Source organism: Pithys albifrons, chromosome 7 (genome assembly GCF_047495875.1).
Source record: "Pithys albifrons albifrons isolate INPA30051 chromosome 7, PitAlb_v1, whole genome shotgun sequence".
In the NCBI taxonomy this organism is placed as follows: domain Eukaryota; kingdom Metazoa; phylum Chordata; class Aves; order Passeriformes; family Thamnophilidae; genus Pithys; species Pithys albifrons.
This window is the reverse complement of record NC_092464.1, coordinates 3,384,858-3,402,415: the sequence shown is the minus strand read 5'-3', so window position 1 is coordinate 3,402,415 and position 17,558 is coordinate 3,384,858. Positions and strand designations below refer to the sequence as shown.

The 17,558-nt window shown below is 48.5% G+C and overlaps 2 protein-coding genes across 6 annotated transcripts in view; both read right to left on the bottom strand.

Moving 5' to 3' along the window:
* Positions 1-8,002, bottom strand: part of CCDC13 (coiled-coil domain containing 13) — a 28,729-nt gene extending 20,727 nt beyond the window's left edge. For 3 of the 4 annotated variants that reach the window (XM_071560188.1, XM_071560190.1, XM_071560191.1), the window contains exons 1-3: positions 7,888-8,002; positions 5,216-5,436; positions 1,091-1,239 (exon numbers count right to left, since the gene is read on the bottom strand). In XM_071560188.1, the coding sequence (XP_071416289.1) occupies positions 1,091-1,239; positions 5,216-5,430 (364 nt within the window). In that variant the 5' untranslated portion in view covers positions 5,431-5,436; positions 7,888-8,002. Of the gene's footprint in view, positions 1-1,090; positions 1,240-5,215; positions 5,437-7,620 lie in introns of all 4 variants that reach the window. The other variant, XM_071560189.1, reaches the window with a different exon arrangement.
* A 1,485-nt stretch (positions 8,003-9,487) lies between these two features.
* On the bottom strand, positions 9,488-16,204 carry HIGD1A (HIG1 hypoxia inducible domain family member 1A). 2 transcript variants are annotated; one of them, XM_071560192.1, is made up of 4 exons: positions 16,163-16,204; positions 13,661-13,768; positions 11,224-11,358; positions 9,488-10,181 (listed from the first exon to the last, which is right to left on the bottom strand). In XM_071560192.1, the coding sequence occupies exons 2-4, from the start codon at positions 13,761-13,763 to the stop codon at positions 10,132-10,134; spliced, it is 288 nt and encodes a 95-aa protein (XP_071416293.1). In that variant the 5' UTR covers positions 13,764-13,768; positions 16,163-16,204; the 3' UTR covers positions 9,488-10,131. The 2 variants fall into 2 exon arrangements, with proteins under 2 accessions (XP_071416293.1, XP_071416294.1); XM_071560193.1 differs by lacking the exon at positions 16,163-16,204 and adding an exon at positions 16,136-16,157.
* Positions 16,205-17,558: the final 1,354 nt, after the last annotated feature.

Here is a 17,558-nt window from a genome sequence, read left to right as displayed (position 1 = left end):
TAGAGAGCATAAATTTATTGCTTTTAAAAGCATTTATATTAAAAGTATTTAAAATGCTTTCTAAAATCATTTAAAAGCAATTTATTCTTTTTAAAACCATTTCCACTATTTTTACACTTTCATGTGGTTTGTGCTTCCCCTCTCATCTAGGAGCTGCTTTTACCTTAGTTTTCATGAAAAATAAAGGCTATTATGGATCACAGTAAGTACTAAACTTCCCAAAACAAGGCTGGTGCTTCCTTGTGATGGTCTTCAAATGCACTGAACACACTTAATCAAGGTTTTTAATTGCCAAGCAGTGTGGGGGGAGCCTCTTGCCACAATGCAAATAGGGCAGACAAAGGCAGGGGTTGACATCAGTCAGCCAGAGAAGCTGCAACAGCACATCTGGCTCCTGGTCCTGACCTGTAATAGCTCATCACCTCCCCCATAGACAAACTACAGGTAGTTTTTAAGAATTAAGATGTAATTTAATGTTCTGTAGCTCTGGTTATTGCTGGCTTTCCCCTCTCTAGCAGCCTGTGCTGACCAACAGTGGCACCCAGTGGAGGAGGTGCAGCCTGCACAGTTCACTTTTCCAAGGACATCCAAGCCACTTTAGAAGATGGATTTTGCATCCTGCATGTGCCCTGTCCAGGCAAAAAAAAAAAAAAAAAAGGGGTCTGAGTAAGGAATTTAACTCTGCATAGCATAGAAAGCTGCAAAGGAGCTCTCTGATACCCATAGGAATTTTTCCAAAATATGATTCTATAATCAGGCATTGGAATGGGCTGCCCAGAGAGGGGGTGGATTCCCCATCCCTGGAGGTTTTTCAGCTGAGCTTGGCCATGGCACTGAGTGCCATGATCTGGTAAAGGGACTCGAGTTGGACCAAGGGTTGGACTTGATGATCTTGGAGGTCTTTTCCAACCCAATCCATTCTATGATTCTGTGATCATTTTTTTTTGGTGCCAATAACAAGTCTGCAGATCTGTGGGGAACAAAGATCACTGTGTACCCTAAAAGAGACCTACAGTTCTTTTAAGGGAATTTTGGTGCCATCAGCATCAGGCAAACTAAGGTGGTGAGAATACAAAGTCTCTGTGTTTACCTGCCAAAGCCAACCTGTCCTCCTGTACTTTTTTCTGGAGTTGTTTTATTTCAAAATCCTTCTCTGCCACCAGTTTGTACAATCTGCAGTTCTCATCTCGGACCTCTCGGAGCTGATCCTGCAGCTTCTCATTCTCAGCCTCAAGAAACCTGGGGAAAAAATCAGACATGATGGCAAATCTCACTGTGATGTGCTTCAAATACTTCCAGAAATAAAGGAATGACAGATGAGCTCAGCTTATCAGGAATGAGTTTACTGAATTAAGTAGAATATCCTAAAACTTTGATCAAAGAACATAAGAGGATGATCTGATCTATTCAGTTAACTTCTTCTTAAAAAATTCTGCACTTCCTTGTGTACTCTGGGGCAAAGCATCACTGAACAGGTACATTTTCAGTGCTCTTGAGGTTACCAAAAAGTGTCATCTCACTCAGTCTCACTAACCTGGTCCTCCAGAGGAGACCAGGCAGCTCAGCATTCAGCATGTGGGACATTCAGGCTTTATTTCCTGCACTTAACAAAGCCAACAGAATCCAACAGAGCATCGACTACAAAAGCTGCTCCTGGGCTTCTTTCTTTAAAAATGAATGGTTTAGAGCAATTTCCTGTGTCCTCATCTGATTCTCTTGAAACCCCACCAGGATGGACTGGCATCAGTTTGTATTGTTAATGGTGCTTTTTGGAATTCATTTAGAAACAGAGAGTACCAAAAAAAGCCTTCTGAATGGGAAGAAATAGCCTTTCTTCTCCTATTCTTCAGTACATTTAGTAACATTCCATGGTTTCATCTCTCTAAGAAATCCAGAGAATTAATAACTTTAATCTCTTTGCTGTCCTTCCATGATGGCTCCTCCAAATACAAAATCTCAGAGCTGTGGCCACAGGGGTTCAATTCCATTGTGGGAATTCAGGATTACCTGAGAATCCTGACACAGAGTCCTTGAGAAAACTTGGGGCTCAATCCAATTACCCCCCACCCCAGATGCCATTTGGGCTGCCCAGCTGTTCCACAGGTCTCCTGTGTCCAATCTGATTCCCACATGGAAGTTCCTGATATTCTGCAGCATCTCAGATACCACATTAAATCAGCTGCATGAACTGACCCCTGGATTTTTATTATTTGCAGTGTAATCCCAAACATCTGCATTTTGGAGATGTGATTTGGATAAAGCCCAGTTGTTACAGGCTGTTCCTACAGCCACAGCCAAGTCAGGTATCTCAATAATCACCTCAATATTTTCTAATCCAAAGTTTTAACAAGCTTTTTGAACCCACTAGACTTGACAGCTTTCAAACCCACCCTCCATATGTTGGAATAAATGACCCCTTAAAGCAGTGCCATGAACAGCACAGTCAGTTCAGGAGAGGATTCACAATCTGTAATTAAGAAATGCACTTCTGTTTCAAAGCTAAAATCAAAGGGAGATCAAAGGCACCTGTTTACAAAGGAGAAGAAAGGCAGGCAGCAATGTGAGCAGAGCAATGGCACAACTAAGTTATTCCCACATGTCCCACTCACAGAAGTGAGCCCCAAAACTCAGGTCCAATTAGAGACACAGGGACAGAGGGATTTTTAACTGTTAGGGGATTAACATGAAAGGAAAGTTCTAAGCTCTTAACACACCTGGGCAGGGATGTCTTGCTCAGAGCTGGCTTCCAAATCTTGAGAAAAAGCACAGAAATCCCAACTGCAACGAGCTGGAGTCTCCTCTCAGGAACCTCCCAGCCCATCCCAGAGTGACCCCACATGTTCCAGGGGCAGGAACAGGTCCCACCCAACTGCCTCAGCTACAGAAAATCAGCCAAAAGAAAGAGGCTGCCAAAGGTGACCCTTTCCACTTGGTTCAAGGAAACAGAGCCAGGTGAAGCTTGTGAGGTGATTTCCCAACTTGTGTGCCCTGTTCAGGCAAAAAAAAATAGTAAAAGACCCTGAATAAGGAATGTAACTTTTGTTAAATTGTATTTTTCCCAACTCTTGTTACAGATTCTCCATGTGATGGGGAGAATCACTTAAATACACCAGACAGAGGAGGGAGGATGAAGTTACAGAGAGAACAAATCAGAAAGGAAGAAATGCCAGATAAACACTCCCATAAATGAGATTTAGGAGTAGGATGGGAGGAAGGATAAATGAACTCCCAAGGCTCAGAGGAAGGGAGACTTCTGAGAGGAGAATGTTTCCCAAGAGCTGCTATAAACAACACTGACATGTTGAAATTACTGTCACTGCAGCCCAGATGGAGCCCTTTCCCTCTGGAACAAGTTCCTAACGTGTTGTCATGGGAATACTGCAAAGCACATCCTGGTGAATCCCTTCCAGAAGCAAATCCTGGCTGGATTTGCTACACTCATAACCACTCTTCTGCTAAATGCAGACAGACATAAGCAGAGGACAATACAGATAAACCTGCTGTGCCAAATGGGGACTTTTAGCAGTCAGTGCCACTGAAACAGAGGTAAAGTGATAACTCTGGGCTTACTCAGACCTCAACTACTCAACTGGAAAGAGCAGAGAACTGCTGGGACTCCCCTGGAAAGAGCAGGGAACTGCTGGGACTCCCCTGGAAAGAGCAGGGAACTGCTGGGACTCCCCTGGAAAGAGCAGGGAACTGCTGGGACTCCCCTGGAAAGAGCAGGGAACTGCTGGGACTCCCCTGGAAAGAGCAGGGAACTGCTGGGACTCCCCTGTACTCTGCACCTCAGAGTATGCTACATTGCTCAGGGTGTGCAATGGGAGCACCTGAACCCCTTTCCTGCACCAGACAAACACCTGAACTATGGGAATCAGTCTCCCAAAAATCTTTTAAAAATCAGGTCTCCATAAAATGCTGAAGAGAAGAGGACAGCTGGTAGAGGTCAGATCAGAAGCAAATCAGACAGCCCTGGTGAGGCACCAACATGTGAAGAAGACAATAATGTAATTGTGAGAATATTAATTTCTAGGAGTTCAGCTCCCTGTTTCCACTCAGATTTCCTTTGCAGCCTGAACAACACATTCCCAGAAGCACCTGAAAGGTTCAGTGTTCACTCCTGGGTTCCCTCCATCTTCACAGCAGCACTTGGGTGTTCAAGGAAGCAACCTCCAGAAACCAGCTGAGCAGGGTAGCACAGAGGGAAGATCAGCATTTACAAACTAAAAAACCTTAGTTAGAGGCTGGATAAACCTTGGGAAAGGTGCCCTTCCCCAGGATGGATTCTGGGAGGAGAAACTGTCTCACAGGTGTATTCCTAACTGTGGTTTTCCACCCGTGATCTGCTGGTTTTGGCAGAGCTTCCAGCTCTGTATCACAGTCCATCACCCCACTGTGGTGCCAATAAAATGGTCTGTGGGATTAAAACTGTAAATTAAATGACACAAAGGTCCCCTTGCCCCAGAAAGTGAAGCCAGTTGTTAGCAAACAGCTGGATCAGCATGGAGCAGAAGCAGGAATTTCTTCACTTGGCCTCCTCACTAACATAAGCAAATGCTTGAATAGCCAACACTACAGACATCTTTGGGATGTGTCCAACCTCAGACCTGTTCTACTCAGTGAAGGGGTTAGAAGGAAAGGCTGACAATATCCTGGAAGAGAAATTATCTGAGCTGGGGTTTCAGATCTCTGCTCCAGTAAATTAAATCATGTACTCAGCTCAGAAAAAAAAAAAAAAAAGCTTGAGTGAGATCCACACCAGAATGCCCAATGTCCTGGGAATCTTGGGATCCCCTAAATCAGGATATATTGCAGAGATAGTCCTGGAACACTTTTCTGCACTGCTTTGCCTGTATTCATCTTTGGAAATGATTCATGTAGGGGACCTGTTTGCTTTAGGTTAGGCAGGAACTACCCAACAGTGCAGAGGATTTCATGGACCCCAAATGGCTGGATTTTGTCAGACAGAACCTGCCTGCCCCTCACATATCACCCTGAACCCCTCTGTCCTTGCACTCTTCATTTGTGAAACACTCACAATAAAGAGCACATCACCTGAGGGTAAACATGTCAGGGACAGGAAAGTCTCCTAAAGATAATGAAAGCCCAATATGGGAAGACAGAAAGTGCCCTGTCAACTTAATGAGTTTCATGAGGTCACAAGCTAAACACACTCCTGTGAATTCCTGAAGGAATTCTGATGCTACACCTTTACCTTTTGCTGCCATCTTCATTTACAGGTTCTCCTATTTCAAGCAGGTTTAGATCATTTGGGGATCTTAAAGTCTCCCTTGTGTTGCCATTATCCTTCTGACTGTTCTGCTTTTCCTTCTTCCTCTCCAGCACATTTTGCAGCCGCCTCTGCTGTTGCTCCTGGTAAGCCTTAAACTGGCTTTTCAAATCTTCGTTCACTTTTATGTCTGACTCCATTGTTTACTAAAAGCATAACAAAATAAAAAGTGACAGAGAGCAGAGATCAGCCTTGCTTTGAAAAACATCCCCTTCTGGCAGCTGTTTTGCAGCTTTTCCTCACTGACCTCTGCAGAGTCTCCCACCACCTCCTCCTCTCCAGCCCCATGGCCTCCCTTCAAGTGCCTTTCTCCATAAATGGATTTAAACAGTCAGGACTTTTTCACTCCAGAATTCAAAAGGCAATGTTTTAGAATGTTCTTAAAACAGATCTGTTTAAATAAATATTTTTACATAAGAGCAGGCTGGGGGCAAATCCAAACTTAATGTGGCAAAGTGGCTAAAAGGAACATGGGCTGTTTGGAATCATCCAGCCTGAAGGACTTCCCCTGATCAGGAAAGGTGCAAATTCCCTCATTTCTGGGTTAATGGGACACTGACAGAGGAATCATAGAATGGATTGGGTTGGAAAAGACCTCTGAGATCATCAAGTCCAACCCTTGGTCCAACTCCAGTCCCTTTACCAGATCATGGCACTCAGTGCCACGGCCAAGCTCAGCTGAAAAACCTCCAGGGATGGGGAATCCACCCCCTCTCTGGGCAGCCCATTCCAATCCCTGAGCACTCTCTCTGCAAAGAATTTCTTTCTGATCTCCAATTTGCCCTGGCAGAGCTTGAGCCCATCGTGCCCCCTTGTCCTATTGCTGAGTGCCTGGGAGAAGAGACCAACCTCCACCTGGCCAGAACTTCCCTTCAGGCAGTTCCAGACAGTGCTGAGGTCACCTCTAATAATATTAAATAGTAATAATAATAATAATAATAATAATAATACAATATAACAAAAATAATAATAAACAACAATGATAATAAAGAATAGTAATAATTATAATAATGATGATAATAAAATAATAATAATAATAATAATAATAATAATAATAATAATAATAATAATAATAATAATAATAATAATAATAATCTGTGTTTATTCTAATGCTACTTTTGGGTATTAGACACCTAGACTGTGGTTTGCACCTTTCCCCCAAATTTCTAAGCACTGACTGATAACATTAAAGTGAAAATATTGCTACCCAAAGCTTTTCTTAGGATGACTAAACACAATCAGCTTTCTGATGGATTCCAGCCCCTTCTCCTTCTGTTTGACACTCACTGTCAGCAAAAGACCCAGCGTACCTTTGGTCTGGGAAAACCAGCCTGTAAATACTTCCTGAGGCACACCCTGCACTGAGTAATTAACGCACTGATTAAGTGCCAAAATGCCCCAGGTGCCTCTGAGTATCTTCTGGGCTGAGACCCACTGGAGAAGGTGCACTGAGGGTTGACAAGTGCAAAGGGCAGAGTCTGGTGCCTCTGGGTATGGGGGATCAAAGAATTACAGAATCATTGAGGCTGGAAAATCAATTTTAATTGATTAAGGTCAGTTCTGTGGTTTGGAAGAAGTCTGTAGAGATAAGGAGTCCTTTTACTTGAGGACAGTGCATATGAAATTTAGACAGCCTTTTTTCTGGCTTCACTGACCTTTTGGTTGGGAACCAACTTTATAACTAGCCCAGACCCCACTAAATCTGATTTAGCCACTGACCTTATAGATAGGAAAGATAAGCAAGAACATCTTCAACGAGTTGTTTCTGTTCTGGAAATATCCTATAGTTCTTAGTAGCTATTTTAGACCTTAAGTCATCTTTATAATTTTTCTCAGAAATTTCTTTACCACTGATTGATTGATTGATTGATTAATCAATCAATCAATCAATCAATCAATCAATCAATCAATCTGTGGGCCAGAAATGTGCACAGTGCCCAAGGGGCAGTTACAACACTACAATGGAAAAGCCCCCTGTGACAATCACATCCAGCACCACCACCGTGTTCACCACCAAACCATGTCCCCAAATGCCACTTCCATGTGCTTTCCCAACACTTCCAGGGATGGGGACTCCAGACTCAGAACTTTTGGTGAGGAAATACCCCTTAACAGCCAATCCAAACCTCCCCTGGTGTAACTTGAGGGCAAATCCTCTTGTCCTGATGGAGTGGGACCAACCTTTCCCCTTCCCACCTGCAGGGATCCAAGGCTGGCACAGCAGGATCTGCTGGTGGGGAGCAGTTTTCCCTCTCCTCCCACAATCCCGGAGGCTTGGAAGGGCCCTCTGGGGCTCACCCAGTCCAGCCCCGCTGCCAGGGCAGGCCCACCTGGAGCAGGTGACACAGGAACGTGCCCAAGTGGCTTTGGGATGTCTCCAGAGATGGACCCTCCTCCCTGGGCAGCTGTTCCAGGCGCTCAGCATGAAGTTCTCCCTCGTTTAGAGGCGAAACTTTTTGTGTTTTAGTTTATAAATCGTAATTCTTGTGCTATAATTGCAGTTATCCCTGTCCCGCCGCGCCCTGTGACCTGGCAGGGCCGCGCTGCTCCGCCACCCCAAGAGGGGTGCCCGCTCTTCCCGCACCCCCCCGGCCTACCCAAGCCGCCTTTCCCAGCCCCAGGAGATTCCTCCGGGTCTCCCCTTTCCCTGCTGGGCAGCGCCAGGACCGGGAATGTGACTGCGGATCCCGCGGCCTATCCCTGTTCCTGTCCCGGCCCGGCCCCACGCGGTTCCCACGGCAACGGCCAAGCGCATGCGCCGCTCCCCCAGCGCGGCCGCCATGATGGCGCCGTCACCTCCTACCCCATGTCATCGCTGATCCCGCAAATCCAGCACCAATCCCGGGAAAGGGGAGCTCTGCTCCTTCTCCCGGAGGGCGGGAGGAACAGGAAAAGGCGTCAGCATGAAGCCGAGCGCCCTCCCATCTCCATAGGTGAGGGAGTAGCGCTCCAGGCTGGGCACAGAGTGGCTGGAGAGCAGCCAGGCAGAGGGACCTGGGGGGACTGAGGGACAGGAAGCTCAACAGGAGCCACCAGTGTGCCCAGGTGGCCAAGAAGGCCAAGGGGATCCTGACCTGGATCCAAAGTAGCGTGGCCAGCAGGCCCAGGGCAGTGACCCTTCCCCTGGACTCTGCCTTGGGGAGGCCACACCTTGAGTGTTGTGTTCAGTTCTGGGCCCCTCAGTTGAGGAAAGAGATTGAGGGGCTGGAGCGGGGCCAGAGAAGAGCAACGAGGCTGGAGAAGGGACTGGAGCACAAGTGCTGTGGGGAGAGGCTGAGGGAGCTGGGGGTGTTTAGCCTGGAGAAGAGGAGGCTCAGAGGTGACCTCAGCACTGTCTGGAAGTGCCTGAAGGGAAGTTCTGGCCAGGTGGGGGTTGGTCTCTTCTCCCAGGCACTCAGCAATAGGACAAGGGGGCACGATGGGCTCAAGCTCTGCCAGGGGAAATTGAAGCTGGAGATGAGAAAGAAATTCTTTGCAGAGAGAGTGCTCAGGCATTGGAATGGGCTGCCCAGAGAGGGGGTGGATTCCCCATCCCTGGAGGTTTTCCAGCTGAGCTTGGCCGTGGCACTGAGTGCCATGATCTGGTAAAGGGACTGGAGTTGGACCAAGGGTTGGACTCGATGATCTCAGAGGTCTTTTCCAACCCAATCCATTCTATGATTCTAAGGGCAACAGGAGTGCACCAGCTGGGAGTCAAGGCCAGCACCGGCTGGAAACAGGGATAGCAGCAGCCTGGAATGCTCTTCCCAGTAGTGCTGCACCCTCCCAGGCGGTTTTTATAGAGGTGGAGCAGGTCATGCCCAGTCTCTGCCATGGGATGAATGTCCCCCCAACAAATCCATAGGCAAACACTTGTCATCCCAAGCTCTCACTTTTATTCATGTTTAAAGTGTCACAGGCTGGTGCAGTGAGTACCTTGTGCTGTTTCTTACAGAGACACCTGTAACACCTGACTCTGCCCCCATGGAATGTAAGCCAACAGGAGAAAATGAGTTTTTTACAAATTGGCTTTTATTTTTGTGACTGCTGTTGGAGGTACAAGGGTAAAACAAGTCACAGAGAAGGGTTTTAACACCCCAAAGGTGATGTCAGGGGTTCTGGGATTTAAATGATTTTAAATTTTCTACAGGAAAGGATACTGCAGAAATCAAGAGCTGGGTCGAACACTTTAAAAGCATTAGGACACCAAATCAAGGCTTAGTTTTCACAATGTGTATTTTAAATGTTACATTTAGATGTTATTCAGAAGAACACTGTAAATAAAGTTACAAAATACAGTAATCCCAGGGTCTGATACAGCAAAAACAGGGAGCCCGTGTCTTCGTTAACAATGAATAAATATAACATTTAAATAGCTGCGACATACCAAGTACTTATCTCATGCCTTAAATAAAAAAAATAGATGTTTATATATCTCTCTAATATTTTAGAAGTCATTTAGTGCTACTGGAAGCTTCTAAATTACAAAGTTGGAGGAAGAGGATAGAAAATGACACTCTCTGACAGAAGCCAGTTCAGATTTTGTGGGTTTGGGCCACAAACAGCCAAAGAAGTCACCAATTTTAGGGCTGATTTGAAGGGTAAGATAAAGGGATTGTATCCCACTATATACCCTAAAAACTGGAATGTGGTGGTGTCAATCAGAGAGAACCAGACCCCAGTACCCACTCCCCCAGTGCACAGTCATTTAATCTTCCAGCATTAGCACAGTGTACCATACACAAATAGAACAATTCTCTAATGCCATGTATTTGTTTTTTTTCTCAAGAAACCTTTGATATGAGGTTTGGAGCTGCAGTGCACAGGCCACCACCAGGACAGAGATTGCTGACAACTCTCCATTATTCCTTGGGCTTCACCACATATTCCTGAAACATGGAATACAGCACACCTGCAAGAGAGAAACAAGTGCACAATTAGAGACTTGGGTGAAATAGGAAATGATGGGGTTACAAATCTGAACAGAAAGAATTGTTCTCAGCAGGAGAAATAATGTTTCCCTTCCTCTTTGCTGTATTTTAATTGCAGTGATGAACCCCACAGAACTCTTTATGTACAGAGAAACAGGCTGTGAAAATATACTGTGTATCAAAGTGCAGATCCCAATCCAACTCTAGTTTGCTTTGCAGCCAAAGTTAAGCTTTCCTGTTGTTCCTCCCAGGAATAGTTTGGAAAAACAGTCTCATGGGATATACAACATAACACACATACACAGCTGCAATACTTAGATATCTGAGACCTGGCATGAACAAATCAAGGGCTCAGTGTCCCTGTGTGTTCAGAAACACAATTCCAGTCCTGAAAAAAATATATAAAAATATGTAATGCCATAGTCTACACAAGTTGTACATTTTCCAATGTATTAAAATCAGAAACAGCAACATATTTTCAAAGAAAAAATATTAATGTCAGGTGAATCATAGAATTGATTGGGTTGGAAAAGACCTCTGAGACCATCAAGTCCAACCCTTGGTCCAACTCCAGTCCCTTTACCAGATCATGGCACTCAGTGCCACGGCCAAGCTCAGCTGAAAAACCTCCAGGGATGGGGAATCCACCCCCTCTCTGGGCAGCCCATTCCAATGCCTGAGCACTCTCTCTGCAAAGAATTTCTTTCTGATCTCCAACTTCAATTTCCCCTGGCAGAGCTTGAGCCCATCGTGCCCCCTTGTCCTATTGCTGAGTGCCTGTTTTCTTTGCCTCCAATTTCCACATCTGCAGAACCTCCATCTCATGTGTAGGCATTGTCAAAACTGCTACTCTCAAATTAAATAGTTAAACACCAGATTACTCCAGAAAGGCTGAGCAAACACCAGTAACATGCACAAACATCCTGAAATGAATGTTCTGGATACTTCCACGCTGAGGAGATGTCACACACACACGATTATCCAAGAGGCTCCTTGTGGTTTCCATGTCCATTCCGTACGTACCGCACGTCAGGGCTCCCACGGCGAAGCCCTGGGCTGCCACTCGCATGTGAATCAGGTGCAGTGACATCTTCATGTCACCTCTGTGCTTCAGCTTGTACAGCCCGTAGCCAACCACGGCAGCAAAGCCAGCCATCCCTGCAAGGCAAGGAGAGCATCCTGCTGAGGGGAGAGGTGACTCACCTGAACAAAACATCCTGGGAATCACAGAGTCCTTTCGGTTGGAAAAGACCCTTTTAAGATCGAGTCCAGCTGTTCACCAGCACTGCCATCACTAAACCATGTCCCCAAGTGCCACATATACACAGCTGGTAAATCCCTCCACCACTGCCTGGGCAGCCTGTGCCAGGGCTTGACAAAGATTTTGTTAAGAAATTTTCCCAAATATCCAATCTAAACCTGCTATCCAATAGAATCATAGAATCGATTGGGTTGGAAAAGACCTCTGAGATCATCAAGTCCAACCCTTGGTCCAACTCCAGTCCCTTTACCAGATCATGGCACTCAGTGCCACGGCCAATCTCAGCTGAAAAACCTCCAGGGATGGGGAATCCACCCCCTCTCTGGGCAGCCCATTCCAATGCCTGAGCACTCTCTCTAGAAAGAATTTTTTTCTGATTTCCATCTTAAATTTGCCCTGGCAGAGCTTGAGCCCATCGTGCCCCCTTCTCCTATTGCTGAGTGCCTGGGAGAAGAGACCAACCCCCACCTGGCCAGAACTTCCCTTCAGGCAGTTCCAGACAGTGCTGAGGTCACCTCTGAGCCTCCTCTTCTCCAGGCTAAACACCCCCAGCTCCCTCAGCCTCTCCCCATAGGACTCGTGCTCCAGTCCCTTCTCCAGCCTCGTTGCTCTTCTCAGTCTAAACCTCTCCTGGCACAACTCGAGGCCATTCTCTCTCATCCTAAAATAAGCACATTTGGCTCTGGTTTTGTGTAGTGCCAAGTCCTGGCCCACTCCCTGTTTTTACTGAGTGCCACCTCATTCAGTGCAGGGAAGAGCAAGAGATTTCCACCAGCATTAAAATGTCAAAGGAGCAGTCAAAGGTGTCAGAACTCACTGGATGCTTTTCAGACAGCACCAGGGCTCCCTGCACTCAGTTTCCTGGATGGGACCTCACACCCAACAATCCCCTTTGCTGCTGCAGCACCCTCAGCTGTGGATGCTCCCTGACATACCCACCCTCCTGCTGAGGTTGCTATTTTGGGCGTTGTCACATTTGGCCAGGTGCCACTGGGACAGGACAAGTCACATGCTGCTGTCCCCAAGCTGTGAGGAGGGAGGCTCAGCGAGGTCCCTTTCCCAGGGACAGGGTTCACTGATAGCCCTTCCGTGGAGCAAACAGCCCCAGCTTTGCCAGCTCCAACCACCACACACTGATGCTCTCACAGAAAACAGAGCTGCAATGCACAAACTTTCCCAATTCCATCCATTTTATTCCATTTTTAGGAGGATCATTTACACAGTTCAGAGGTGGCTGCCAAGTTTTAAGTGCTGTGTATATTTTAGTGATGAGAGCAGGAGCAGTTTGTCTCCCTGAGCCTGGAGGATTACCAGTTCCACCGGGAATTCATAAGCCTTTCAATCACGTGGTACCTTCATTAAGCACCAATTAAGAGTTTTAGGGCCTTCAACCCAGCTCTGACACAGGTGAAAGGTGAGTTCTGCCAATCTGTTTCAGGGAATTCGAGCTCATGGAGTTCACGGTACGCCCCAGCAAGGTGGAGACAAAGTCCTGTGACCGCGGGAACCGGTGACGGATTATCTGCTGGCAAACACTGGGAACAGTTCACCTCAAGTGACCCAACTCTCTCCATTTAAGGAGGCTGGAAATCAAAACGTGTCTCTTGTCAAAGGAAAGCCCTCAGGATGGACACAACTGAGCCCTGCTCTCCTCAGAAGCCTTTGGGGGTCTCAGTAGAGAGGCTGAGAACTTTATATTCAAGCTGGAATAACATAAAAACTACTAAAAGTATCCATTTTAAACTAAGAGATGGCAGCAGAGGGGTGAAATATTTAGCAGACAGGCTGTAATTTAAATCCTTCTAGTTTGTACTTTGTTAGCTTTAAAGTCACTTTGTAATGATCATGTAATTCTGAGGAACTTTGCTCCAAAACAGCTGCACAACACATTCCTTACCAACTGGCAGCATCACTTAAAACACATTTTCCAAGCTCACCTAAACAATCTTTCAGGGCTTTTAATTGTACTTGTAGGCTCTGAGTTACCTGTTTAAGGTAACAGATCTCATTATTTCCCTCTTTCTTGCAGGACAAATAGTACTCTAGGCAGGATTACTGCTGTCACCATCCTATATGGGGAAGCAATTTCCAAGCCATTTCCTGTTTGGAGGAGGAAGGTGAGCAGTGTTGCTGTAGACACCACGTTGGTTGCCTGTGAAGACAAAGGTCTGTGCAAACACATTTCTGCACTGAACTCACCGATGGGCACAAACGGCGTCTCTTTAAATTTTCTTATCAACTTCGAGGTCTGGCTGGTGTCACTCTCATACTCAGGGTAAACGGATTCCTGGCTGGGTGACATGGTGGCTGTGAAGACAAAGAGCCTCCCTTCAGGTATTGGAAACCCCAAATTAAGAGAATTGTTAGGAAAAGAAAATCCCCAGTCACAAATATCCACGTAGGGACATACAAGCACAGGAGGTACGAACAGATGATCTAATTCCAGTGAAGCCTTGGGAAAGCAGGATTGTTACTTACCAGGAGAGGTAAGAACAAAACAGAACATAAAAAAAGGTAGGGAAACCACAAATTTCTGCCATCCATTTTCACACCATTATAGATCCTTGTGCCTCGCCCTGTGCTCACAGGGGCAAGAAGCCACAGCTCAGGCAGCAAGAAGCCACAAAAAGCTTTGGCCACTCCCCGCCTTTCCTTTTAGGAATTCCATGCCACACCACTTGGCTTTTGCAGGCTGTTCCTTTATGGCAGCTCTGACCTCAGCACAGTTCACATCTCCCCTCTCACTCCCTGCCAAGAACAGCAACCGCAGCACTCGGGGTGGGAAGCGGGAGCTGCTGCACAAGGTCAGCAATGCCCGGCAGCTCCTCGGTCACTACAGCCTGTCCTGCCTCAGTGTAATTCCAGATTCCTGCTGGAGAACACAGGGATGTAGAACAGCCTCGGCTGAGGAGCTGGAGCGAGTCATGAAGCCCTCCATAGGTGCAGGCCCATCAGAAGGAGAAATCATGCACAGGCGATTTCTCACCTGCCCCCCAGGAAAATAAAATGCAGCAACAGCCCTGAGAAAGGCTCCACTCACAGAACTATCATCACCAAAACAGGGAGACCATCCTCCAAAGCTTCCCAGCTCCTCATGCTGGGAAATACACAGATCATAGGATAGAATCATAGAATTGATTGGGGTAGAAAAGCCCTCTGAGATCATCAAGTCCAACCCTTGGGCCAACTCCAGTCCCTTTACCAGATCATGGCACTCAGTGCCACGGCCAAGCTCACCTTAAAAACCTCCAGGGATGGGGAATCCATCCCCTCTCTGGGCAGCCCATTCCAATCCCTGAGCACTCTCTCTGCAAAGAAGTTTTTTCTCATCTCCAACTTCAATTTCTCCTGGCAGAGCTTGAGCCCATCGTGCCCCCTTATCCTATTGCTGAGTGCCTGGGAGAAGAGACCAACCCCCACCTGGCCAGAAATTCCCTTCAGGTAGTTCTAGACAGTGCTGAGGTCACCTCTGAGCCTCCTCTTCTCCTCCTCTTCTCCTCAGTGCTCAGCAAAAACATCATTCAATGAACAACAGTTTCTGCCCTGCGAAACCACAGGGGCCTCTCCTAGAAAAGTCTCCACTGTTATTGTTCCAGTTTTGCCACCAACACACTCCACAGCAAAACACAGCTCGGGGGCACATGGAAGGACTCCAAGCTCTCAGAATAAACCAACAGGAATTTCATTTAAGCAGGGGCCAGTAACCACAGGAAAAGAGACATTTCAAAGGTGGCTGCACTGCCTGGTTACACAGCATTTCCTGCACACCCCTGTGAGCACCGACTGGTTCTTAAACTAAACGCTCAAGTCACTCCCTCTGCCAGGTCAAAGGATTTGATCTCTCTGTGCCTGCTACAACCACCCTTATTTGCTGAACGTGACCTACAATTTTAGCCTGACTCATTCAGAGAAGGAAACAAGAGCACCCGTTCACTCAGGAGAGGGGGCGACAGCCAGAGGTGAGATCTAGACAAGAAGAGGATACTGAAAGTGAATCCATTCATCCACCCCGAGAAGTTTCCACGACCTTCAGCTCACACCGGGTGGGCCCGGGGCATTGGAACATGTGAAACACACACCCTGGCTTGTGCTGACCTTGCCAACACCCAACAGGGAGGGCAGGGCACCTGTGTGACAGGTGTCACCCACGGGGAAGGGGAGGAACACGGGTGGGAAGGTGGCAGGATCCCTCTGTGCCAGGTGTCACCACGGAGGGAGGCACAGAAGTGAGAGGGTGACAGGGCCCAGCATCCCTCCCGGCGAGGGGGCGGCCCTGGGCACCACCGACCGGGCTGCCTTCCCCTCTCAGCCCCGGGGCCCTGCACTCCACAAGGGGATCGTTCCTCACTGCAGCCCCAGGTGCCCACACGGGGATCGTTCCTCACTGCAGCCCCAGGTGCCCACACGGGGATCGTTCCTCACTGCAGCACCAGGTGCCCACACGGGGACCGCGTTCCACCCCATGTCCAGGCCCAGGCCCTGCCCGGCCCCACACGGGGCCGTCCCCCGCTCCCCCGCACCCCACATGGGGCCTCTGCCCCACTGCGGCCCCAGGCGCCTCCACCCCACACAGGGGCTGTTCCCCGCTCCAGCCCCGATTCCCCTCAGCCCCCTGCAGGGCTCTACCCCCCGATGTCCCCGCGGTGTCCCGGCCCCCTCAGGCCCGGCACTCACAGCACTCTCAGCACTCTCAGCACTCACCACGCTCCGGTACCGGCGGCGTCTGCCGCGCCAGGCCCCGCCCCCGCCCCTTATAGCGCTGCAGGCCCCGCCCCCCGCCGGGACCACAACTCCCAGTACCCCGCGCGCGCGCCGCCGGCCAATCCGCTTCCTCGTACCGGCCGAGGAGGGCCGTGACGTCACGCGGGGCGCTCCGCAGTGCGGAGCTGTCAGGGGAGGGGCGGCCGGCAGGGGGCGCTGCGGAGCGCGGCGCGGCCCTCAGAGGGGATGGGGGGGCGGGACGGGGCACGACATGACGCGATATGACGCGACATGACAACACAAAATGACACGACATGACACAACACGGCACGATATAACATGACACGACACGACACAACACGACATGACATGACACGACACGATACGACATGACACGATACGCGAGTCGCCCCGAAACGGGGCTGGGCTGTCCTTTGCACCGTGGGGACACAGCCGGCCATTGCTTCCCACATCAGAGACTTTCGGTGTCGGGGGTATAAAACCTCACCGAGATATCGAGTCAGGTGGAGAGGCTGCTTAGAAGGCCCCACAGTGACAGGGCAAGCGGGAATGACTGACAGAGGGCAGGGTTAGATGGGATGTTGGGAAGGAATTGTTCCCTGTAAGGGTGGGCAGGCCCTAGCACAGGTTGGGCACACAAGCCGTGGCTGCCCCATCCCTGGAAGTGTCCAAGGCCAGGCTGGACAGGGCTTGGAGCAACCTGGGATAGTGGGAGGTGTCCCTGCCCATGGCAGAGGGTGGGATTGGATGAGCTTTAAGATCCCTCCCAACCCCAAACCATTCTGGGATTCTGTGACATGAGGTAGAAGCTCTTCATCAAAGAGTAAAATTAGAGCCCATTTTCCACAGAATCCCAGAATTGCAGGTTATATTTTAGAATCACTGAATCAGCTGGGTTGGAAGAGACCTCTCAGATCATCAGGTCCAACGCTTAATCCAACCCCACTTTGATTACCAGATCGTGGCACTCAGTGCCATGTCCAGTCTCACCTTAAAAACCTCCAGGGTTGGAGAATCCACCACCTCCCTGGGCAGCCCATTCCAATGCCTGAGCACTCTCTCTGGAAAGAACTTCTTCCTGATATCCAATCTGAACCTCCCCTGGCAGAGCTTAAGCTCATGCCCTCTTGTCCTACTGTTGGTTGGCTGAGAGAAGGGACCAATCCCTACCTGGCCAGAACTTCCCTTCAGGGAGTTGTAGACAGTGATTAGGTCTCCTCTGAGCCTCCTCTTCTCCAGGCTGAACAACCTCAGGTCCCTCAGCCTCTCCCCACAGGACTTGTGCTCCAGTCCTTTCACCAGCCTCATCCTTAAGGGTCCTTAAAGAGACTCCAGTTCCACCCCCTCCATGGGCAGGAACACCTTCTACCAGCCC

Coding starts and splice junctions, on each gene's coding strand:
- HIGD1A (XM_071560192.1), bottom strand. CDS start 13,763: ATGTCACCCAGCCAGGAATCCGTTTACCCTGAGTATGAGAGTGACACC. Junction 11,359..13,660: donor GACGCCGTTTGTGCCCATCG/GTGAGTTCAGTG, acceptor CTTGCCTTGCAG/GGATGGCTGGCTTTGCTGCC. Junction 10,182..11,223: donor CGTGGGAGCCCTGACGTGCG/GTACGTACGGAA, acceptor TCTCTCTTGCAG/GTGTGCTGTATTCCATGTTT.